Raw genomic sequence first — 23,051 nt, 5'->3', positions numbered from 1 at the left:
ATTATAGTACTATTATTACTGCTAATACCACTACTACTGCTGCTAGTACAACTACAATGTACTATCATTCATATCGTATCATTTCATTTCATATGTTTTTCTTTTCAAACCAAATTATATACAATAACAAATACGACATGATTATATGAAAACAAAATACTTACATCTGTAAGTGTATAGATTGTATAAAAGTGAAAAGGTAGCAATTTTACCATACTTGTATATCATTTTAAGGTACATTTTACTGTCGATCACCACTACTGACATGAAACCTAAATAATATATATGTGGACTATAACCATATCATTTTCAAGATGAAAAAAGATGCATTATGTTCATGTGAGGTGTCAAAACGAAATCCTTCCACGGTCATACTCATATAATCATAAGTATATCAACACCCTGTGGATTTTTGGTTATCAGTCATTGCATGTCCTAGACATATAATACAATATTCTATAATAGTATAATGTGAAACACTTACGTAGTTATTTTGTGAAAGCATGGGGCTTAATGTTTATAATATTATTTGTATGCACCCTCGTGTAAAACAGCATGGATTGTTTTAAAGTTTTTATTCCGGCAAGAATGCTAGTGAAACTGTACTAAAGATTAAAGAAGAATTTCCCCACAAACATAAGATTCTGACATGAGATTCAGTGAATGCGGAAAGATCAGCGAAAGCACTTGCGAAAGTTTGGAGAAAATCCCACAAATCAACCCTTCTGATACCGACCGTGACGTCATACGAACCGTTGAAAAGTTTTCATCTCTAGAGTACGAGTGTGGAATCAACCAACACTAAAAGAATGTATAATTTTTGAACGGATTATCCGATTTTCTTCCAGCCTTTTATACTCGCTTTATCCGCGTGTATATAGGGATATTGTTCCTTTAATGTTCTAAAAAACCATCCAGTGGTGTTGTCCGATGCTATTATATTGTTCTAACCTCCAGAAATGCTATCACGCAATTTATCTTAAACAAACATTAAAAAAAAAATAGTATGCATCGTATGTGAATCTGCCACGTTTGACATGAGAAACTCTGGACTTTATTGTGTCCCATTTTATCACAGAACAAGGTCCAATATACTGTCATCTAATCAATGGTTTTGCCACGCAAAGGTACTTAAATAAAGGAATCGCGTGCGGTTCTGTATAGGTCACCTTTAAACATAGCATAGCCATTTTCTTTTTTAATAAAAAGATGACATGTTGGACTATACTAGTATTTCACAGTTGGCGCCAGAGCACGTTTTTTTTTCTTTGTCGTAAGCATTTCCATGAACGAAGGTGCCACGAAGTCATTAAAATGAACATACCGCGTGTACCGAAACTTAATCACTTCCTGTGACTAAGCAGAGGGGTAAACGAATTCGAAAGAGAAGTCCATCCCCTCACCCTCATTATTGATCATAAAATTAGAAACAACAAAGGCGTATCTTTTTTCATAAATGAAAGAAGCTTGTAGGGAATGGGAAAAGATGATGTTCCATATTTTCGTAGTCCCGATATCAATGTCGTCATGACGGGTGAGAGGGGGAGAAATAAGTTGGATAAAGGCATAAGAATATGATTTATTATGAGTGAGTTTGATTTTCCGGCCTCTTTTCTGAATAATATATTGTGATGCGTTACTCTCTAAAAAAAAAATCGAGTGAAAATATTATCTCTTGAAGGAGTGAATACAAAAAAAAAAGTGAATTTAGAGTGAATTGGAGTGAATTTTGAGTGAAAATGTTCATTTTCACTCGTTTTAGAGTGACCTCAGGGATAACTCCAAAATCTTCGAGTGATCCCCGAGGTCACTCCAAAATGAGTGAAAATGAACATTTTCACTCAAAATTCACTCCAATTTCACTCTAAATTCACTCTTTTTTGTATTCACTCCTTCAAGAGTGAATATTTTCACTCGATTTTTTTAGAGAGTAGGTGCTTCTTTTTTTGCTTTTGTGGGACCAAGGGGCAGTAGGTCGCGAAGGATCCGATGTGCAAAATACACACCCCCCCCACACACACACACACATGCACACACCCACCTGCCAGTTCCTTATGCCAATGTGTGAAAGTTCACAAATTCATGTTGGTGTGTTGATCCGAAATTGGTGTTGTACTCTGCGCGCGAATAAGAGCACTGCGGGCTCTGAAAATGTTTGCAATCTTAGCACAAAGACATTCATCAATGTAACTTGAGATGTGCTGTTAGTTTTAGCGCAATGATGTGTAATCAGTGAGGGAGATACCCTTTAATCCCCGACACCTGAACAAATGATTCACAAGGTTGGTCAGATAACTTCTGAAAGATATCTTTTGCCACCAATTACTGAAATAGGTTTATGAAGAAGCAACAAAGGATAATAGACTATGTCCCCAGGAAAAATGTCGAGAATGTGTGCGTGGGATTTTTTTTTTCATTTTTATTTTGTTGACGAGGGCGAGCAGCACTGGTGTCCCAGTGCCTTCTTAGGGGATATTCAAGCGTCTTTATTCCTTTTTTTTTTTGCGAAAATTAGACAAATGGTTGCCTTAGAAGATATTCAGGGTATAATGGCCACTTGATTCAAGTAGGGCCTAACTGTAATTGATCCTGAGTAAGATACTCTTCTTACATCGTCCTGCCATGCATATAGGTAACAAATTTCTTGGACTTTTTTTCAAATTTTATACTTTTACCTGATCATCATAATTATCATCATCGTTATATTATTTCGGGGGGGGGGGGGGTTGCATGGAGAGGATGCCCTTATCAGTAAATATGCCTTAAAGCACCTAAACCTGTATACCATTACATAAAATGATTTAGAGAGTATAGGCACCTACCTTATGCGCTTGAACATTTCTAGATATTGTTATTTCGAATTTTCATCTCTTGGCGCTATCATTCTTGTAATATCAATGTAAAGCAATATAGGCCTTGCTAATATTGTGTTGACTTTATGTTATGACAAGTGAAAATGAAGGGGTTCACATGACATAACATTTTCTTTAAAGGAGATCAATCCAATAAATTTTGGAAGGCCACCACTTTAGTTTCTTACAGCGACTGATATCACCAATTCTGATCGCATATGGATTTCTGCCTTTTCTAGTCCAAGAGTTTGCTGATTATATCATACATACAGATTTTTTATTATTATTATTATTGTGACGTAAACTGGCATGAATCCATAACGGAGCCTTCATGTAACACGCTAGATGGGATAGTATGGCGCACTATCGATGAGTCACCGCTACACATCCGCAGTCGCGCGTTTCAGTGGCCATGCGTATCGGTGCACATCGGGGGAAGCAAAATCCGGACTCCTTGTTGTCACGCCACGATTATCTACGGAACAGTTGTACAACCTGAGCAGTGAATCACATCTTTTATCTTCCCTCTCGTTTAGTTTCTGATTCATTCCTCTTTTTGAGAGAGGGAGAACTTTCATTCCGTCTAATTTACAAAAATTATGATAACAATCACAATGATGAAATTGAAATGATGACGATACCACTATAGGCATGATTCAATTAGGCTATATAAGTTAATTATAATCATTGTGATTGACGATGATAACAATGATAATGGTAATAAAAATGGCACTTGCACAAATTTACAATAGCAATAACGATAGCAATAATGATAACAGATGAGAATATATACAAACAGTTGATTATGATGGTTACAGAAGAAAATAGGAATGATATTGATGACAATAGAAAAAACAGAAGTAAATAAAGTGTCATTAAGGTCTAATAATCTGACAACTGCGCGTTTAATTTCGCAACTTATCCTCACACTCTAATGTTCTCAGCTATTATGTCACCCATCGACTACGACTAACGACGTGTAGAATAATAGTATTTACTGATTTAAGAAATAAGATAAAAATGAGTAATTGAATGACGTCTACCCAAAATAAGGTTGCCAAGAGCGAATACCGCTTCATGCAAACAAAAGAAAAGAAGAAGACGTCGTAGGAATCATACGTATATAGTAACATCACTGCCAAGTTCTTGCCATTTATGGTTGGGATAGGGAGAACACGTGACGTCGCATGACGCAGCGTATTCAGCAGCAGTTCCTCAAGCGCATTTGTTTTTGTTTCGGGTTATTTTGTTGTTCATGAGGTCAATTTGCACTGCTCACCTATGATACAGTAAAATTAAATCAGCAGTGGACAATTTTCATTCCTATAAATAAACGAAATACACACATTAACACACAAGAGATTTCCTGCCTATCATTCTCTCCCTGCTATTCAAATAATATCGATGAAATTCTACTGTCGAGTTGCTTTCACTGCAACTGATTTACAAATTGCCCTAATAAAACCTGCTCTCGAGAGCATGACTGTATGCCCATTTATTATATCTTTTATCACGGCTACTACATAAACACTGATCAATTCGGTGCTTATGTGCGTCTATGTATATAGGGCAATTTGTCAATCGGTTGAAAAAAAAAAAACTCATAGGAGGAATTCCATCACTTTGAATAATTCCACAGTACCCGCTGCATGCTATTAGGATTAGAACCAGCACTGGCTCTAGGGCGTAAGCTCTATGGTCTAGTGGAGATGACGCCCGTCCGGAGATCAGGAGACCGTATAGGTTCGAATCCTGCTTGAGTAACCGCTGCATATCATTATATACTATTAGGATTGGAATCAGCACTGGCTGTCAAGTGGAAGCCCTGGATGGGTGGAAGCTAGGTGGTTCAGTGGACGATACGCTTATCCGGTGATTGGCAGGGGGTCGCAGGTTCGAATCCTGCTCGAGTATGCTATTATGTATACCTATGAGTTCTTTTGTCATGGCCTCCACTAAAACACTGATCAATTAAGTGTTCACTTACGTCGATGTAGGGCAATTTCTCAATCAGTTGCATAATCATAATCATATGTGAAAGCACCTTTTACGGCGTAGGTTGAATCAAGGGCTTGCACAGATGTGTTTCGTAAGGGATATTATGAACACACTGCATATACACTATTTTTTTGTGTGTATGTGTGGTAGTGGGTGTTTGTTTTCAATGACATGGAATTGATAAATAAGTTTTTACTGTGTATACCAGTTCGTACTGGACGTGAAAGGAAACTACACCAAATCGGAGTCAAGTCGGATCACTATTCTGTGTTCCAGGATACGCTTGTTCAATTCCGGACGTGACCTTGTATGGGAACCCCGCATTTCCTTTACGATCATCATTCTCAGTGGCAAAAAAGCATATACCTGTATCTATTTCTGGGATGTCATTGGATTTGGAGATAATTACAACTTAATACGAGACCACCGAAAATAAACAAACAAACAAACACACGCGACAGGTAGTGCGTGGGTGACATTGCAGGAAAAGCAAACACAAACTATCTGCATGGGTAAATAATAGCAAAGCGGATTTTCAGTTTGAATAAAAAAGCTAGGAATAGGTGAGTTACTGGATAATTAATCAGACTATGACAGTTTCCGGCTAATTTGGCAAGGACATTCCGGGGGATGGGTGAAGTTGGATATTATAAAGGCAGCACTATTTGCACGTGCAATTACCTTGAATTAGAAATTACTCACATAGCTTCATAATAAGTGGGTTTTTTTTTCCTTTTCCACAAAAATGCAATGCGTATCTTCCCGCACCTGTTCACGTTATCAACAAATTGCTCGTTCCTCTCTGGTTCGTTATATTTTCATTTGTGTTTATACGTTTTTATTTCTCTGTTTGCCGTCTTCATCTAATATCGTCGGAGTATGATTACTTCAAGACAATTATCAAAAGTGGGAATCGTATCATAGGAAATTAGTGCCATAAATCTAAACAAAATAGTTTTCAGCGGATTAGTTAACATACCAAAACCCAATGCACAAATTGAGCAGATGTAACTTTATATCGCAACATAAATATGCATACATACATAGGCCCCCTACGTATCATATTTCTACTAGCTACCCCCAAATGTGGACTTGTATAATTATCGGAGAGCATTCTTAAAAATGACCAATACATACATAGGCCCCTACACCTATCATATTTCTACTTGCTCCCCAAATGTGGACTTGTATAATTATCGAAGAGCATTCTTCAATGGCCACTGATAAACGTTTTGACTGCGCAAAAACATAAGAAATAATTAGTAGTTGGCGAGATATTAACTCTGGGATCTCTGGCCAAGTCTACATGCCGAACGTTTCTGTTCCTTTGTGCTTTTCATGCAATGTGACTGTACCTTATAGCAACAATGAACGCAAGGTTCGCGCGGTGTAGGCCTAATCAGGTCCTGTATGACACTGCGATGTATAAGTGGCGAAACAAAGGACCCTCATACTAGTACTAAGTAAATGACAATAAAGATCTAATCTACCTTTCACCTGACCTCCAGCCATCGCCGAAAGGGAGGGAAAAAAAGGTTCAGGGATGAGTGTTTGCAAACAATGAATCAGTGCCGAAATAAAAGCAGAAGCACACGACAAACACACACACATACTCCAAGGATTATAGGTTATGTCAAGACACCTGATCCGTGTATTTTGAGAGAAGAGAAAGTCATGCATGGAGTGAAGTCATTCCAAAAGTATGAGGCTCTCAAGCATACAGCGGAAGCTTTTATTTCAACGTAATACGAAATTTAAGATACAAAAACAAAAACAAAACTAGAAACGGTCTGGAGACGACCAATTCAGCGGGTATCCCCCAAAAAATCTGTACGCACTGACGGACGAGACAGGCAGACCGGATCCGCCCACGCGCTGTTAGTCACAGTCTGGAGGGTGGGTAGTAGCAGCATGTTATTCAGAAAGCCGAAGAAAAGAATAACACATTCCAAATACCTGTCAAGAAGTCAATCAATCAATGACTTTATTATCAAACACCACACGCGCCAACTTTGTCATTTTCATCGCGTGCATTCCACACTGTCACGCAAGTCATTTTTCTTTTTTTGTTGTTGTAAATTCTCGTTACTTCGTTGTTACTCATAAATGACATACCCGTCATTTGCAGTTCATTCATGTTTTATACAACCATCAGCTACAGAGGGAGACATTTCATCTACGAGCCTAAAACATTCTGCTTCACCAATTGTCACCAATCGTTGCAAAGGTTTTACGTGAACTGTAGTATCGAACGAAGATGCCGACATAAAGTAGTTACTATGGACACAGCAAGTTTGTTTGTTTGTTTGTTTGTGTTTGTTTGTTTTTGTCTACGAGCGAACACTAACAATAAAGGGAAAGTGTCTAAGGAGAATAACGGCAGATCATTGCTATTTTGTGTCAATGGCCCTTATTATAATAAATGTCCAGTTGGAATGGACTTGTTTTTCATTTGACAATATTGAACATACCATTTATACAGTGCAGGACAGGGAGGCGTTACTTGGGTGTTTATATAGATGGAGCAGGGAGATAAGGGGTGGGATATTAAATATCTTCCCAATTCGAGCAAATTTATGTGTAGGTTCTATAGCATGACAACTGAATACTTTAGTATTCCACAGGCTTTATGATGTTCCATGCTCAAGCCGCTTTAATTCCAGAGTTTTGATATGGAGACCAAAGAAGAGGTTTTTGATTTTATCAATATACAGCTGTATTTCAGAGGAAATGTTGAAATTCTATGTATGGAATTTTTTGGTAATACAGTACTCTCCGCGTAATCGGGTATCGCTTAAACGGGTACTCCGTTTAATTGGGTAGTAATGTCAGAATCAGTTCCAATGCACATTAAAATTACCTGATAATCGGGTTGCCTCTCCGCATAAATGGGTAAATAATTCTATTCTTATCTTGTTTCAACCCACATTTCATCGCATATATAACACTTTAAGAAATCACGAATGTCAAATTTTCCACGGCTAATCGCATTCTCTGCTTAATTTGCAAAGCAGACCGATCATTTGGGGAGTGATTAAACATGAAAGCACGTGTACACGTACCGACTTGTCACACGTAAACGAACATTACACATGTAGCTGGCACGCCCAATTGCATAGACAGACAGGTGTTTAGCGCAGTGTACAATGCATGTACATTTACATACACATTGTGTGTGTCCATTGTGAATGAGGCGGGTTCTTCTGTTAATCGGGTACTCCGCTTAATCGGGTAAGAAACGCTCCGCCCGAGCCTACCCGATTATGCGGAGAGTACTGTATAAGTATGTTATGGAACAAATCCTTTTCCTTCCAATCTTCTTGTTATCAATACCCTCGGATTGAAAAAAAGAGTATTGTATAAAAGGTTATCATTCAACCATCTTGCACACATTCATACATAATTATGTTCACTGGGTTTAGTACATGAATGCTAAATCCTTCGGAATAAGTATTTGGCTAATGCATGTTTCTGCATGTTTGTGTTTGTTTCTTCAGGGTTTTTTCAGTTATTGGATTAAATAAAAGCTCAACATGTCCCTTTAATGCTGCACAGCTTTGACTTTATAGTTCTTGGAGAAACACTCTCCATGACATCATAAATCTGCCTGAATCTGAAGTGTGCAGACATTATTACCCCTTCCCAAGGGGCAAACGGATCGCTGCAAATATAGTATTTCCAATGTTCCGGTATTTCCAATGTTCCTACTATAATTACATTAAAGACATTGTACCTATCTTTCGAGCAGAAAAATGATGGATCCTACATGGGGGAAATTTACTGTCAAAACAAAGTAAAGTTTTGAATAGGTAGTTGTCGAAGCTGCAATATCATAATTTCATTCCTTGCAGAAATTTCAGTAATGTCCACACAATGCACATACGCATATACTACAAGCACTATACACTTCACTATGCCATCCATGTCTTGTGCATCTAAAATGTCATGATATACATGTGACGAGTTTGACCTCAAAGCAGGTAATACATCATTATTAAATAATTTAAAGTACAACAGATAAAGCAAAATAAAACATTTCCAGTGACACTTCACTTGGTGCATAACAAGAAATATCCATGAAATTATGACAAATATCCTACATTTTATATTTACTTTCTTTGTTTTTAGTAGCTCTGACCACAAGTACATCACATTAGCAAGGATGGAGTTAACTCCTTTTGTAATCAAACTCTTCATGTATATCACAAATAAATTTAAGCGGGATTTTTAAGTTAACAAAATTTCTGGTTGTAATATGTTCACTGTCAACAATCTACAAAGCTGATGACAAGAAATAACTAGAGATACATACATGAGATATGCTCAAATGTAACAAGAATGGTTTATTTACAAGCCAAAGGAGCCACACTCATATACCGGTAAGTCATATCACAGTATCCTTACAACATATAAATAGGCATAAGATCTGAGTAGACATACAGTGAAAGTAGAGTTACGGCTGAGCAGAATGTAAATAATGACTCCACATTTTGATAATATTGTCAAAACAAATATAAATATCCAATCTACTGCTGCATGCTCAAAGGTAAGAAGTCATGACTTATCTTTCTTTCCATGTAAAGAAACTAGTATCCACCCTTTTATGTGATTTTGACTTATCTTTCTTTCCATGTAAAAGAAACTAGTATCCACCCTTTTATGTGGGAAAATCAAAATCAGGTTTGGCAACTCAAGTACAGGAGACATGTTCTGAAGCACTGAGTGTGATACAGGTACATGTTATCATGTTTCCTTATCAAAAGATGATGTGAAAAGACTTGGAAGGGATTGGAAGTGAGCCAGTGGATGGTCATCCTGTTGTCTTCAAGGCTTCTAGACGGTGCCAGAGTGACAAGGAAGCTTGACCAAAATTCTTCTCTCAAGGTACCAATGACGTTTAAAATCAAGCTTACCTGTGAATCACATGCAATCTAGGTTATGAAATGAAAAGTGTCCTTAACTCTTTATGTGCCACGTGCGCACGCCTGACTCAGTCGACGGCGTGCCAACTTTGCATATTCTGCTCAAATGCACAAACCCGCCCAAACCGATCGATAAATCGCCAAATGTCACAGCACAGTGAAAGTGTTTGTCTCGATTACGTTCCTCTCACCCATAGATCGCATTTTATGTAATGACTGACCAGCAAGAAGTGTTCCCTACTGGATGAACATATGAATTCTAAGTCTTGGTCGCTGTTTTGTGTGTAAAAGTCACGAATTTACAGCAATGTAGCTACTGGTAATTTGAGAGCAGAACAATCATAGATTTGTCACACAATTTACGTCAAAGCAAGGCTTGGCATTTTCTCTACAACTTTGCTCACTACATGTCGAAGTTTTAACAGAAATGAATAAAAGTTACAAAGATTTAAAAAGCAGAATGTTTTCTCAAAGCATAACTGCTTTGGTGTCTAAGAATGATGTGGCACACAGGGGGTTTCCACCATGGCACATAAAGAGTTAAACATGTTACTTCTTATTGGCAGCAATCGACACAAGTTAAAGTAAAAGTTCCTTCCGCTATTAATTAGTCATTTCCCTCATTAAGTGAATCACATCCTTTGAATCAAATCAACACAATTATTGTTTATGAAATAAGTTATACACATGTAGTCCAAGATGACGTATTGAAGGAATGGGATGGGAAGTCCACCACAAAAAGTTTGCTGCAAGAAGAAAGAACAACAACCAAAAATGCCATGTAAGGAATGAAGAGTCCACACGATGAAGATATCAGCAGTGAGTGACTATCTCTCTATAGTGTAAGAATGTAAAATAGCATATACAATGTATGCCTTGGGATGATGAAGCACGGTGATGATGCATGAAAGAGAGGGAAATAGTTCTTATCCATGTATTTCCTCTTTGATCTGTAACAGTGTGGGTGACTTATCAGTCTGTGATTGGATGAATATTTTTAGTAGGCGTGTAGCTTGAGTGGTCATAAGAGTGGGTCATTTGGGGGGGCAGAGAGCATATTTAACCTTGACACTTCAGTTGACCTTTCGAGCTCGTAAGAAGATGCCCTCTAACATCGTTCACTGATAGCATATCTATTCAGCATAACCATGGTCAAGATGGCTGAAATTTTACGTTTGCATGCATGCTCATCTTTGGCTGATGTTTCAGCCTTGCGTGAGGAGTTGTACGAGGAACTGGAGCCAGAACATCATGCTTTGATCTTCGCTCGGACAATACATTTTCTAATGCAAGAGGTGGAAGAGACACCCAACACTTCCCAACAAGCAGGTACATTTAAGATATAAACTTATTTGTATGTGTGTGTGTGTGTTAGTGTTACGATGATTATTTGCAGCATACATCATGCAGACATACTCTTTCAACACTCATGTGATAAAGATATAGCGGTGATACAATATGAAATTTGTATGCTCCGATTTATATTCGCAAATATATAGGCATCTGAAAAATATTCGTTTTACTGTGAATTTCCTTATGAAAACAGATCGTGATACCGATGGATCATCAATGGCAAAACCCCCGGTTCAACAATGCACAGCAGACTACCACAAGCAAGATGAACCATCAACCAGTGGACTCCCACAAAAGCAGCCCGTTGGCAAGAGGAAAAACCGGAAGATCATTATCTGCTACAAGTAACAAGCAGTCGTCAGCAGAGACCCTACCAAGAGTCCACGACCCATTACCTCTGTATCGTGCGAGTAGGGTTAGCCAAAGACACGACATGAAGTTCAATGCAAAATGCACAGATTATACTGTTTCATTCGAACCTGTCGTTAGAAATGGACCTACTATTGATATGATGCATCACGAAAGTGGCCTGTTTGATGAAATTGTGAATGACATGGTAGAGGGGGCAAATGATAGAGATTTCGTCAGGGTAGTATTCAATGTGCCTTAATTGAATAAACCCGTAAGCATGCCATTTGTAAGGCGGGACCAATTGGATAACGATGCACTTTCTGCCAGACTCCAATCCGTTTTGCAGTCTCATGAAGAGGTCTCATTGGATGAAAATGTTTCGTTTAACATTATCCATATGCAAATGCCAGAAGGAGGCAAAAATCCCAAGAGGTATCTTGGTCTCAAAGAGAAACTCCTTAAAATGCAGAGCATCATTAGAATTTAAAGACAGGGGTAATGATAACATGTGTTGTGCACGAGCCATTGTAACTGGTATTGCTAGGATTAAAAATGAAAAAAACTGGAACTCAATCAGGCAGAGTTACGGAAAGCAGGAGGAGTACGCCAAGAGTTTGCACAGAGAGGCAAGCGTACCTTATGTCAAGTGCGGCATTGAAGAAATCAAGCAATTGAAAAATATGACTCAAATACAGAATTACAGAGTCATTCTGATATCCAAAGAGAATTTGAACAAAATCGTCGATGCGGGACCTGATACCAGGCAGCATATGATCTATCTGTATTGGCACGATGATCACTATGACCTGGTGATATTGTTGAGTGCGTTCTATCGCAGATCATACTTTTGTGAAAAGTGCCTCAAGGGTTATCATGTCAAATTTGGCCTAGGCTTAGGCCTTGAACGCAAAGCAGCAACCAGTACGCCTTAAGCTTTCCACCATGACATCATCATCGACTACTGAGAGCCACACTGTTTCAAACAAATGGGTGAGAGGCATGGCATTGACAATGAAGTTGAAGATAGGGAAGGCATACACACGAAACTTTATTCCCGCTGACAGGCTACATATCCTAATGCAGATGACTGCAGAGAAATGGCCTCACCTTCAAAACATTGCCAAGAACTTGTTGACTCTTCAAGACTAGAAGGTTAAATTGCTGCTCAGTTTCACCTGCCCATGAGCTCTGGTACCAAGAGAAGTGGTAACAGGCACGGAGATGCAGCCGTATGCAATTAGAATGGACTTGGGCTGCAGTGTAGAAGGCTTTTCAGATCCAGGAGCAGGCAAGGACTGGACCAGGCCATACCAATCAGTGATTCAACTCGGCCGCGGTATGAACACATACCATAAAACCTGTGGCAAGGGACTAATCAGGAGGAACATGCCATTCAGCTCTTTGAGTGTGGTCACGTGGATGCCACAAAAATATCCAAAGCAATGAAGCCCATTTTCTCCAATGACGAACAGGACAAGCGCATCATGGAGGAGAGGGTGATTGTGTATTTGGACACATGGATGGCATCACTAAGGCCGGATGAGTTAATGGAATTCTTGTTTTTTGGACAGCCAGCAATGTGTTTCTGCCAGGGCAAGTGCCAAGAGTAGATTTTAACTCTTCTCAGGGTTTTGCCCGTCGACTTTCGTCTATGACGTGCTCTGATACATTGAGCCTGAGCCGTATGTATTATAGCCACGAAGATCGTAATGCTGATATTACAATAGTCTTTTCTGAGCATTCACAAATTATGAATGCGTTGTAATTCTTTGCTCTAATTGCCAATTTCAGTCCAAATATTGCTACTTTGGACATTCAAGAGGATGGATTATATTCTTTGGTTCCACCGAAGATGCTGGTATCTAATCATTTCCAACTTCACGTGTAGTATCAAGAAATTATATGGTATGTTGCAGTTTAGGATTAGTTGCCACCAGGTAAATGATTGGCGATAATACATTTGCCACCGGGAATATAAGCCAATACTGTACCGGCGTGGTGGTACATTGCGTTTACAGGTGCGTAGCACGCCTGTCCATGGCCACTCATACACTAGAGTATGGGCTTGGCCACAAGGCCGCGTACTCCGGGAAGCGGCGTATGTGCTAACACAGGCTGATGGACAACCGCGCACCCCAACAAACATGCACGCACCCTGCCAACAGCCGCACGCACGGAAAGTTCATATGGAGGGCAAAATAGAGACAGACAGACGAAACGGACATGAGACACAGGACTGGACAGGACATACTCCCGGACTCGATCTGACAGGACCCCGTCTCCTGATGAAGTGTGCAGCTGCTCACAATTAATGGTAAGTAGAAGCTATACACATTATCTTTTAATTATATTATTGTGATAGCACTTACTGCCCACAATTCTTGGTGCTTCCAATCAGGGTAGGAGTGCTACAGAAATTACTTCTCAAGCTGATATCAGAGAGATTAAGCACCTTGCAGAACCAAAAAAGAAAGAGAAAAGATGTAAAGACCAATGACGAAAAGAAGAAAGCATGGGAGGAGATAACAGCTTTGTTTTAAACAAAGTTTGGAAGAAGGTGGAACACTATCCAAATTTAAGACCAGTGGAAGCAGCTAAGATTTCAAGCACAAAAAGAACACTCAACATATCAGAAGGTGCCAAAAAAATGGAGGAGGGGGGGGGGGGGCACCTCCAGTGTCACCAGGTCAGGGACATGTGTCCCCAGGACTTCTTACAGTTCAGAAAACCATGTGACAATGACGTATCTCAACAATGCAGACAACGCAGACAACGATGACGCCATGACTGTGCTGGAATTTCTTTCGTGAGGAGCAGCGGTCACATGTAATGAGCATGAAGATAACAAGACGGTGATTATATGCTTAATTTTCTCCTTTGAAGTGAAATTGTATTCTTCAAGTATCTTTCAAGCTAAACTTACAATGAAATGCTGATAGTAAGTAATTCACCATAGAGTATAATATGAAACCAGTAGCTTAACCAAGCTCACAACCTACCTGGTTATGAATTCCATAATTATGAATCATATGTAATCCATATTTATCTGCAGCACATGTACAAACGCATGCATACACACATGCACCATTCGCGTCGTAACCATCATGATATTATGCAGCCTAAACTTGCATGAAGAGAACATGGTCGGGAGGGGCAGCTGTGGAGAGCTGCTGGGGCATTGGGCTTGTTTGGTTTATATCAACACAATTCCACTATGTTTTGCTGTACAATTATTTGTTCTTCTTTTTTTTTCACTTTAATTGTTATCAACTGACAAACGAGATGTTTACATTATCAAGGTTTAATGTCTACTTTGTGAAAAAAAAGGAGTATACAGGCAGAGCACATTTGTACAATTACCTTTGTTACGTATGTTCAAAATATACCATCAGTCTCTTACTTTGTATCAGTTTATTATATTGCATTTGTATCATCTGACTTATACTGAATAAAGACAGAATAAAGAATAATGAAAAAAAACCTGACCCACAGTTATGAGTACTGATGCAGTAAGATCTGGACACAAATATTAATTACATAATTTTCATACCTCCTTGGGATCATACTTACAAGTTTTATAGAACTTTATGTCTCTGTAAAAACTTCTCATGATCCCTCCACAAATCACTTGTCATGTTATCAATTTCTTTTCTTTCTTTCTTTCTTTTTTTTGCATTTCAATTTGTGTTTGTTGATCCACTTTCTTGGCCCATATGCCTGTATCACATATTGTTCTTTATACTCTGTATTTCCAATTGATGAAATATGTTCAATTATATCACACTTTCATGAATCCTATGTATTTTTTAAATGATTATTTGGAAATAAATTGAATTGACATCACATGGGTATGTTAACTTTCTGTAATTATTACTTTATCCCATACAGGAGCCAGAGAACTAGTGGACTGGAGCACCCCTTCCCCTCAACACACATTTGGCTGGGGGTGGGGGGGGGGGGGTGGGGAAGAAGAAGCAAAAACATACAAAAGGGGGAGGGGGTGAAGCATTGATTGCCCTATATCTCAACTCGTGATCACTGATTATCTTAATCATATCACTAGGTCCTGTTTTATGAAGAGTTAAAATTGATTATAAAGTTGATTTCAACTGTATGTCTATGGCAGCCTGTGTGGTAAGGAAATTTAAAATCGATTTTATCTTTTGATAAAACGGGGCCCTGTACTATTATTTTGAATTTTTGAAACAAAAGAATAGTGGATACTAAAGTCTTGAAAATGGGATGAATCCTGATGATCAGGTGAAGAGAGAAGGCAAGTGTCAAGTATGGAGTCACATTTGTATGATTGAAAATTAAAATCTATTCAACTAATTTTAAGTTTACTTATTTTTTAGGGTGGTTTTCTACAAAATTTGATTTCAATTAAGCTTTAGAGAACCAGTATCTTAGCATCTCTTTACCTTTTTTTAAAAATTTCTGTCATTTGTGTCTGGTAATGGTAATAACTGGTCAAAATTATAAATGTCTAGTTAATATTAACTGTTATATTAATATATCATAGCTTGCCCTTGGCAGGCACTTATAAAAACCTTTCAGTACCAGCACCACAAAATGCCATTGACATTGTACATGAATAAGTTGCCAACGGTTACAACAGAACTTAAACTGAATGCTATGCACAAGGTAAAAAATCAGACTGGCCTTTGGCAACTAGTGCCGAGAAGTTTGCATGGAAACACACACAAATATATCACCTCTAGTTCCATTCACGCGACGAGCAGTTGCAGCAAACAAATACAACAGGCATCTCAGAATGTTTGTAATTGTTCAAGTCCGTGTTTGACATTAAACTCTGAGAGAGACCAAGGGTCTGTTTGTCTTTAAAAGTACCAGAAAGTATAGGATTTATTTGGAAACTTGCAACAACAACAAAAGTTTTAGCAGTAATATTACAGGAAAGATAATCTGTTGTGACTTCCAAGATTGTCTTGTCAACAATGATGGCCTCCAAATGGTGATACTATGTGACTATGACAGGCATTTTATCATGGAGGGAAAGCACCAACCTTTTCTCCTGAAAAGGGAACACAGTGTATCTCACTCTGTGTTTATGTCTATGTTTGGATATTCAATTTATATATGTATTATAATTTTCAATATTTATGTCTGTTGAATCCCATGGAATAACAGAATCATTCTAATCATGAATCTAAAATGGGCAACCCATCCATTTTGTAATCTTTGATAATTTCTGTTTTTTGTGGAGGGGGGGGGGGGTGGTTAAAATGAAATGGAAAATAATCAAACAATTAACTTAGATTACAAATTAAAAATATGTGGCCAATACAGGACAAAGCTTTCAACAGAAGGCTTTCAGCAGACATCATATCAATTTCACTGTTGATGTGATAATGTGCATCCCACTCAGTCATTTCTTCAAGATGAATTAACACCCGATATTTTATGATCTTAATACTACTATCATACAGAATCAGATGGTTGAACAGGAAAGTGTATAAAGGTTAGGAATCAGCACTGTAGTCTTGCTCTTCCATTCAAAAGGTTTGCTTCCCATCTAGCCTTACCTCTGCAAATTTGCACTCGGGATCTCAAGAGGGTCTCAAAGGTTGGCCACATAAGGACATACAGCAGCCCTGGGATCAATGTTATTTATACTAATGTAGTTAATATTATTGATGTAGTCTATATTATTGATTTAGTTCTCTACTGCAGCGATATTCTTCTTCTAAAGTGTTTTGGTATTCACATTCAACACCAGCAGAAGTAAAAAGGTTGTGACTCTACCATGCCAATAATGGATACCTGCCTTTGCAATCAGAGGTGAAATCAGAATGCAAAGCCTCCACGGGACATCTCCAGGAGGTTTTGGGAAGGTAGACATGAAAATATCAGGAAGGCATAAAAACTTTGCAGCTCTCCTGCTACTGGCACAGATGTGGAATGATGATGATGCATCTACGAGTCAAGAGCAAAGAAGGTCGATGCTCCTCAATACACACTTCCTGGAGTCACTTCCAGAAAGGCCTCTGACCTGCAGAGCAAAGAGCTTGCTTGAAAGCCCATAACCGCGATGTTGTCCGTGTCGATCAAAATCTTTCCAATCAGTCCGAGTCCGACGAAAACCCGCTGTTCTCCTCATCTGACTTCCGGTCATTGTCGTCGTCGAGGTCACTTTCGTCACTACCGTCATCCTTGTCCCAGTCCTTCATCTTGGCGCCAAGCATGAAGTCATCTCGAAGGACCCCCCACGATGGATGTTCCTTTGTTGCAGGCTTCTGAGCATAATGCAAAAGAAAAAGACATAGATCATACCGTCAAAAACACGCAAATATAAAAAACTTGTATCTCAGCTTTGTTTTGTGCCTTCTATCACTTGCTTGAGATTAAGCAAAATAGAGCAATTGGGTCATTTCTAGGAAATATATGCTTGACTTGAATACCAGTACTACATAAGAGGGCAAGACTTCCTTTGCATGTATGTCCCCTGCATTAAATACCCAAATATGTGCACATGTGTGCATGTGCAAGTTAACAAGGGTAAGGTAGAGTGGTAAAGCAAGATTATGGGGGGGGGGGGGGAGGCGAGGGAATGAAAGGAAGTCTTTCCACTGTCACTTCTTCCACGAGGCAGCCAACTACAACAAGATATTTGTACGAAGGCATATGCTTAATATCATCTAGCTAGAAGGAAAAACAGACTTTCGTGCAATAAATCCTAACAAATTAATGCTTGTTTGTAATGCCACCCCCTAATCAGTATTTAGAGCAACATGCTCTTCTTCAACTAACACCCTCTGTTCATTCAAGCATCTGATTCGTTTACAGAGATGACAACCTTGTGAACAACATTGCAGTATTCTGATGGTTGGAAAGGCATGTTGTGGTGCAAAAAAGAAGTATATTTACCTTTTTTGCAACAGACATGCGTAGTAATTCAATTTTGGAGAAAAACTGTATTATCCAAGAAATCTGCAGTATTTTTGGGCCAAATATAGCACAAAATATTGCACAAAATATTGAAAGAAGTGAAAATCCTGCACCAAGGTTCAACCTCCCATGCCAAAATTTGACTGCACGCAGAGGCATAGATTTCCACAGGACGGGGTTATAGTCCAATTATGGGCAGCTTGCTTTGACAGTTGGCATCTTTGCACTTACACAAAAAAGTAAGCACAACAAACCTGTGATGATGAGCTTAGTCCAGCCCTACTCTTTGGGTTCGAGTCTGTCTTTGATGGAGCTGGTGTTCCCCTCAGCATGTCCAAGAAATCTCCCTTGGTGAGGGAGGCCTCAACTTTGGCCTGTTTTCTCTGAGACCCGCCGACCTCTTTCAATTTCTCCTCCCTCGTCTTCTGCTGCTTTTTCACAGCGTTGAATAACTGCACCACACCCCTAGTGAGTGGAGACCAAAAGCACTTTGAGTAATAGACTTGTGTCTGTGATGTCTTCAAATTCTATGCAAGCTTTGTTCACACAGCTAACCAGAGGCTTGCCCTACAATAACTGATGCACATTGTATGCTCAGTGAATTTCTGCTAGAGAACTCAATAAACCATTTCTTTAATGTATTGAAATTCATTCATGCCTGTTTGTTTTCCTACACCCCAATAACAAACGATTTCATTCACCTGTTCCCTACAAATAAGTTTCTTGGGCAAAAATTTAACAGGCTCGGCGATACGGAGCAATTAACTTGCCGAAAGCTTTTGACCTCTCTGCCCAATTTCCATAAAGTTATCATAACAATGCGTTTATGTAAAACCGCTGAGGAAGTGTTGCAGGACAATCACTTCTTGCCTTAGAAGCCATCAAATGATAAAATCTCTCACAGCAAATTGCAGGAGAAACTATTCTCTAACTTCCAATGTTAGTTATTTTGGGTTTTATCGAGGATAAACCTGTGAAAATAACATTGAAACTTAGCTTCCAAAAAAAGAAAATTTGTTTTCTAAAATTGAGTTATTTTCTCACATTATTGTCTAACGATAAAACTTCGGTATTTAATTTCTGGCATTATGTCCATACTGTGATCAAAATATCTTTTTTGTAATATTTGTGGCTAGGTTATGTCGGGAAAAAAAAATTGAGATCACTGTCATTTGTGACCCATGTAAAATCCATAGCGTAAGTGTTATGCAATCCGATATATCGGTTTTCATGCTGCATGAAACAGTTGAAGCACATTGCAGGGTTTGTCTCTCACCCACTCAACACTCTGTGGACCAAAACTGAACCCTGTCGCCGTGCGTTTGACAAAACAATGAGATACATTTCATACAGTTAAGTTTTTGTAGCCATTAAATGAAAATGCATCCATCATCTATTTGTGCCTTTACATTCTATTTGATGTGCAGTTCACTCTGTCAAGAGGAAGGGAATTCATTTGGATTAGATCAAAAGAAAGATAGGGGAACCACTGATCTCAATAGGAGGTATCAGCATATCTCATAAGCCAATCGCTTTGAAGGCACCACATTCCCATCTTGCCAAGCACAGTGCCCATAAATTTGTGTAGGGAGCTCACAACAAAACATGATATCTGTGACAATCTCTGTTCAAAAATGTGTGCAAATCCACATTGAGTGTGTGTGGTAAGACGGCGACGCGGCGACTTCACTTGTTTGTACCGCAGGAATGGGCAAATGAGATATCCAGTAAATTATCTCCTATAGAGATCGGGGGGGGGGGGGGGGGGGGGGGACTCACTTTGTTGCGATTCTTTGAAGAGCCCTCTCTCTCTCCCTGTCCGTCACTTTGGGTATTGCCCTTGCCATGTTTTCCCACTTCTTCTTGCTTTGTTTCTGTAAGGAGAAATGAAACAAGCACATATTCAGATGACACAACTAACTGGTTTCAAAAAACAAACAAACACCAAAACAAACATGGAATCTTAAAACAGGCACGAACAACATGGCCATTGCTTGCAACAAATTCAACATTACTCTCAGAGTCTTGTATGATAACATGCCATCTACAGATATGATATTGCAATAGATATTAATATTTACTACTACTGCCATATAAAGATAAGTAGGCCTAGAGTACACAAGGGTTGCCAATTTCTGCAGATTGTAAACTACACTGGTCTAGAATTCAAAAAAAAAAAATAGGCAAAATTTATTTTGGTTGAAATTGGAAAAATCGCACACATCAAACATGCTTTAATATTCAAACCCACATATCTTAAGTTTACCTCTTTTAATCTCTCCATGAATTCTTTATGCTCCTGTTCTTTGGCTTTGGCATAGTCCTTGGACTTGGCGAGCACAGCTGAGCTTCCCTCTGGTGCTTCTTTCCGCAGAATACTGGCCATGGCATCAGCCCATCCTCCTCCTCCTCCTGGCATGACTTCTGATTCATCTTCATCCTCTCCATCTGACATTTCGTCCTCTCCATCACTCCCCCTCATCCGTTTAGCTTGTGTCTTGCTTTTTGGTGGAACTTGAAGAGATGGTTTCTTTGCAGGCTCATCTTCTGAAGGGAAAAGGAGAATAGATTCAGTTTAATTTGTCAACTAATTGTTGATGTTCATATGCTTTCAAAATACAAAACAAATACACATTTACACAAATACACATTTACAAATACACATTTACACATTTAAAAAAAAAATACACATTTGGACTGAGTGATTGCAACAATATTAGAACACAGTAGTTTGAGGAAAAGTTTGAGGAAAATCAGACAATCTATTCATTGATTAAAAAATTATGAATTGTTATAAATTTTGGTGCCACCACCACTGGATGAGACAACCACAATTACAATATTTGGTGACATCGTATGAAAACCAACATACAATGATGTAAAGAAAATATAAAGACAATACAGTACAGCAAAACGTCATTCTTTATGAAAAGTACACATTCCCTTAACTTGTTACTAACATATGTTAGGGTAAATCATTCCCCTTGCTTTAGGAGGTACAGAGTACAATGTACATGAAGTGGTCTTCTATTCCCATTATCAGTAGGGGCACAGGTCCGAGGATGAGGATCGTCTCTGTTTACGATGATCGTCTTTGTACAAGAGGATCTTCCCATTAAATGAGGGCGTCGCAAGCTGCCACCTTCTTGGCGAGTGGCATCACGATAAATGAAGAATGTCCCCAAAAGTATGGACGCAAAGGTGTGACAGTCAGTTGTTTCAGGCTTCGATCCTCGTAAATGAGGACAATGTGCAATAAACAGAGATTATCTCTACTTATGTTGATTGTCCGAAAATACTGGGATGTGCATGTTTTACTGTAGATCAACTCTGGTCATTTTCTTCATTTCTAGGGAATATCTCTGTATTCGAGTACACCACAGTCAATCGTTTTCTGTGTACCCATCCATGTATACATTTTGTTGTGTGTTGAAGCTATTTAGAAGGGTACATGGACATGTACTGCCACTGCACAGCAGTTCATGTCCGTGTGCGTAACTCTCATGTTTCTAGAGGCAATATGGGTCAAATTTGGTTAACAAAATACTCTTCTACACAAATATGAGTATGGTGATGTTAAATTTCAAGTTTATTTCACATCTTAAAAAAAAGAATATACAACAAATCACATACAATATTTCATGTTAAAACCATAACCAAAATACAATTGGAGATATTACACACAATAGATGGAAATGTATTATTGCAACGTTTGTACTTTAAATGCTAGGATAATATGGATATTACAGGATACAAATTGTAAAGGATTCTTACAAGTGAAGGGTAGATCTGCAAGTGAAGGGCAGATGTGTTCCATATAAGCACTCAATTTAAAGTACAAATACACGTTCTTATCTGAAGTAGATAACCATATTGAAGTGGTTAGTGTCAGGCATGTCAAGACCGTAAATCATTTACTCTAATATTAGTTCTTAACCTGTTGAGGATGAGTCCCAAGCATACTCGGGCAAGTATCTAAGGAGAAATGTATGTTGTAGCAAAATCAGCCCATCCTCCAAAGGCTAAGTGAACTAATGCCCTGTATGACACATTTACAGCATTTTCAATTCAATGTCACTGATGAAACTTGCATACATGCAATGTGTATGTACTACGCATGTAAGATTTTGTATGTTAAGTGTAGCAGAGGTGGTGGTGTCTTAGTAATGTACTAGTGTTCTGTGAGTGTTTGAACATTATTGACAATATCATTGTTGATCAGAATAACAGTAGGCCTACAATTTACAATTCGAGTGAACGTTCAAGGTTGTTTTCCATTCAACATGAATACAACGAACAATTCATGCAGTGAAAACAACTAAAATGGGGATAAAAGTATTACAATTGTGAGACCCACAAGAGTACAGAAAACAGGCTCCCCTTATTTTCAATAGTCACACAGTCATATAGTCCCTCTACAAGCTTTCAATCCATCCTCCCTATACAAGAGTGGTTTCGGCCAGAGCTGCAGAGAGTTTGGGGAACCACTGACCACATGAGGCATCACATTCTACTATGATGCTTCACACTCCAACAACTGTTCTCCTTCTCTCTTCATGGTTTCAGCTCAGAGTATGAGTGTGATCACAACCATCCCTCTCCCTGGGACTGGGCCTTACAAATTGGTAACCACGAAGGGATCAGGGGTGTATCCAGGATTTTTTCT

The 23,051-nt window shown here is 38.7% G+C and overlaps 1 protein-coding gene across 1 annotated transcript; it reads right to left on the bottom strand.

Moving 5' to 3' along the window:
* Positions 1-17,559: 17,559 nt before the first annotated feature.
* On the bottom strand, positions 17,560-20,867 carry LOC139739531 (RRP15-like protein). Its single transcript, XM_071650130.1, has 4 exons — positions 20,652-20,867; positions 20,165-20,259; positions 18,640-18,850; positions 17,560-17,730 (listed from the first exon to the last, which is right to left on the bottom strand). The coding sequence occupies exons 1-4, from the start codon at positions 20,865-20,867 to the stop codon at positions 17,560-17,562; spliced, it is 693 nt and encodes a 230-aa protein (XP_071506231.1).
* Positions 20,868-23,051: the final 2,184 nt, after the last annotated feature.

This window comes from Diadema antillarum, unplaced genomic scaffold, assembly GCF_040938485.1.
Source record: "Diadema antillarum isolate AM-2024a unplaced genomic scaffold, OU_Dant_1.0 seq00000803_RagTag, whole genome shotgun sequence".
NCBI lineage: Eukaryota > Metazoa > Echinodermata > Echinoidea > Diadematoida > Diadematidae > Diadema > Diadema antillarum.
This window is presented reverse-complemented; position numbering and strand designations above follow the sequence as displayed.

Coding starts and splice junctions, on each gene's coding strand:
- LOC139739531 (XM_071650130.1), bottom strand. CDS start 20,867: ATGAGGGGGAGTGATGGAGAGGACGAAATGTCAGATGGAGAGGATGAA. Junction 20,260..20,651: donor TCATGGAGAGATTAAAAGAG/GTAAACTTAAGA, acceptor TTCTCCTTACAG/AAACAAAGCAAGAAGAAGTG. Junction 18,851..20,164: donor CTTCAAAGAATCGCAACAAA/GTGAGTCCCCCC, acceptor TCCACTCACTAG/GGGTGTGGTGCAGTTATTCA.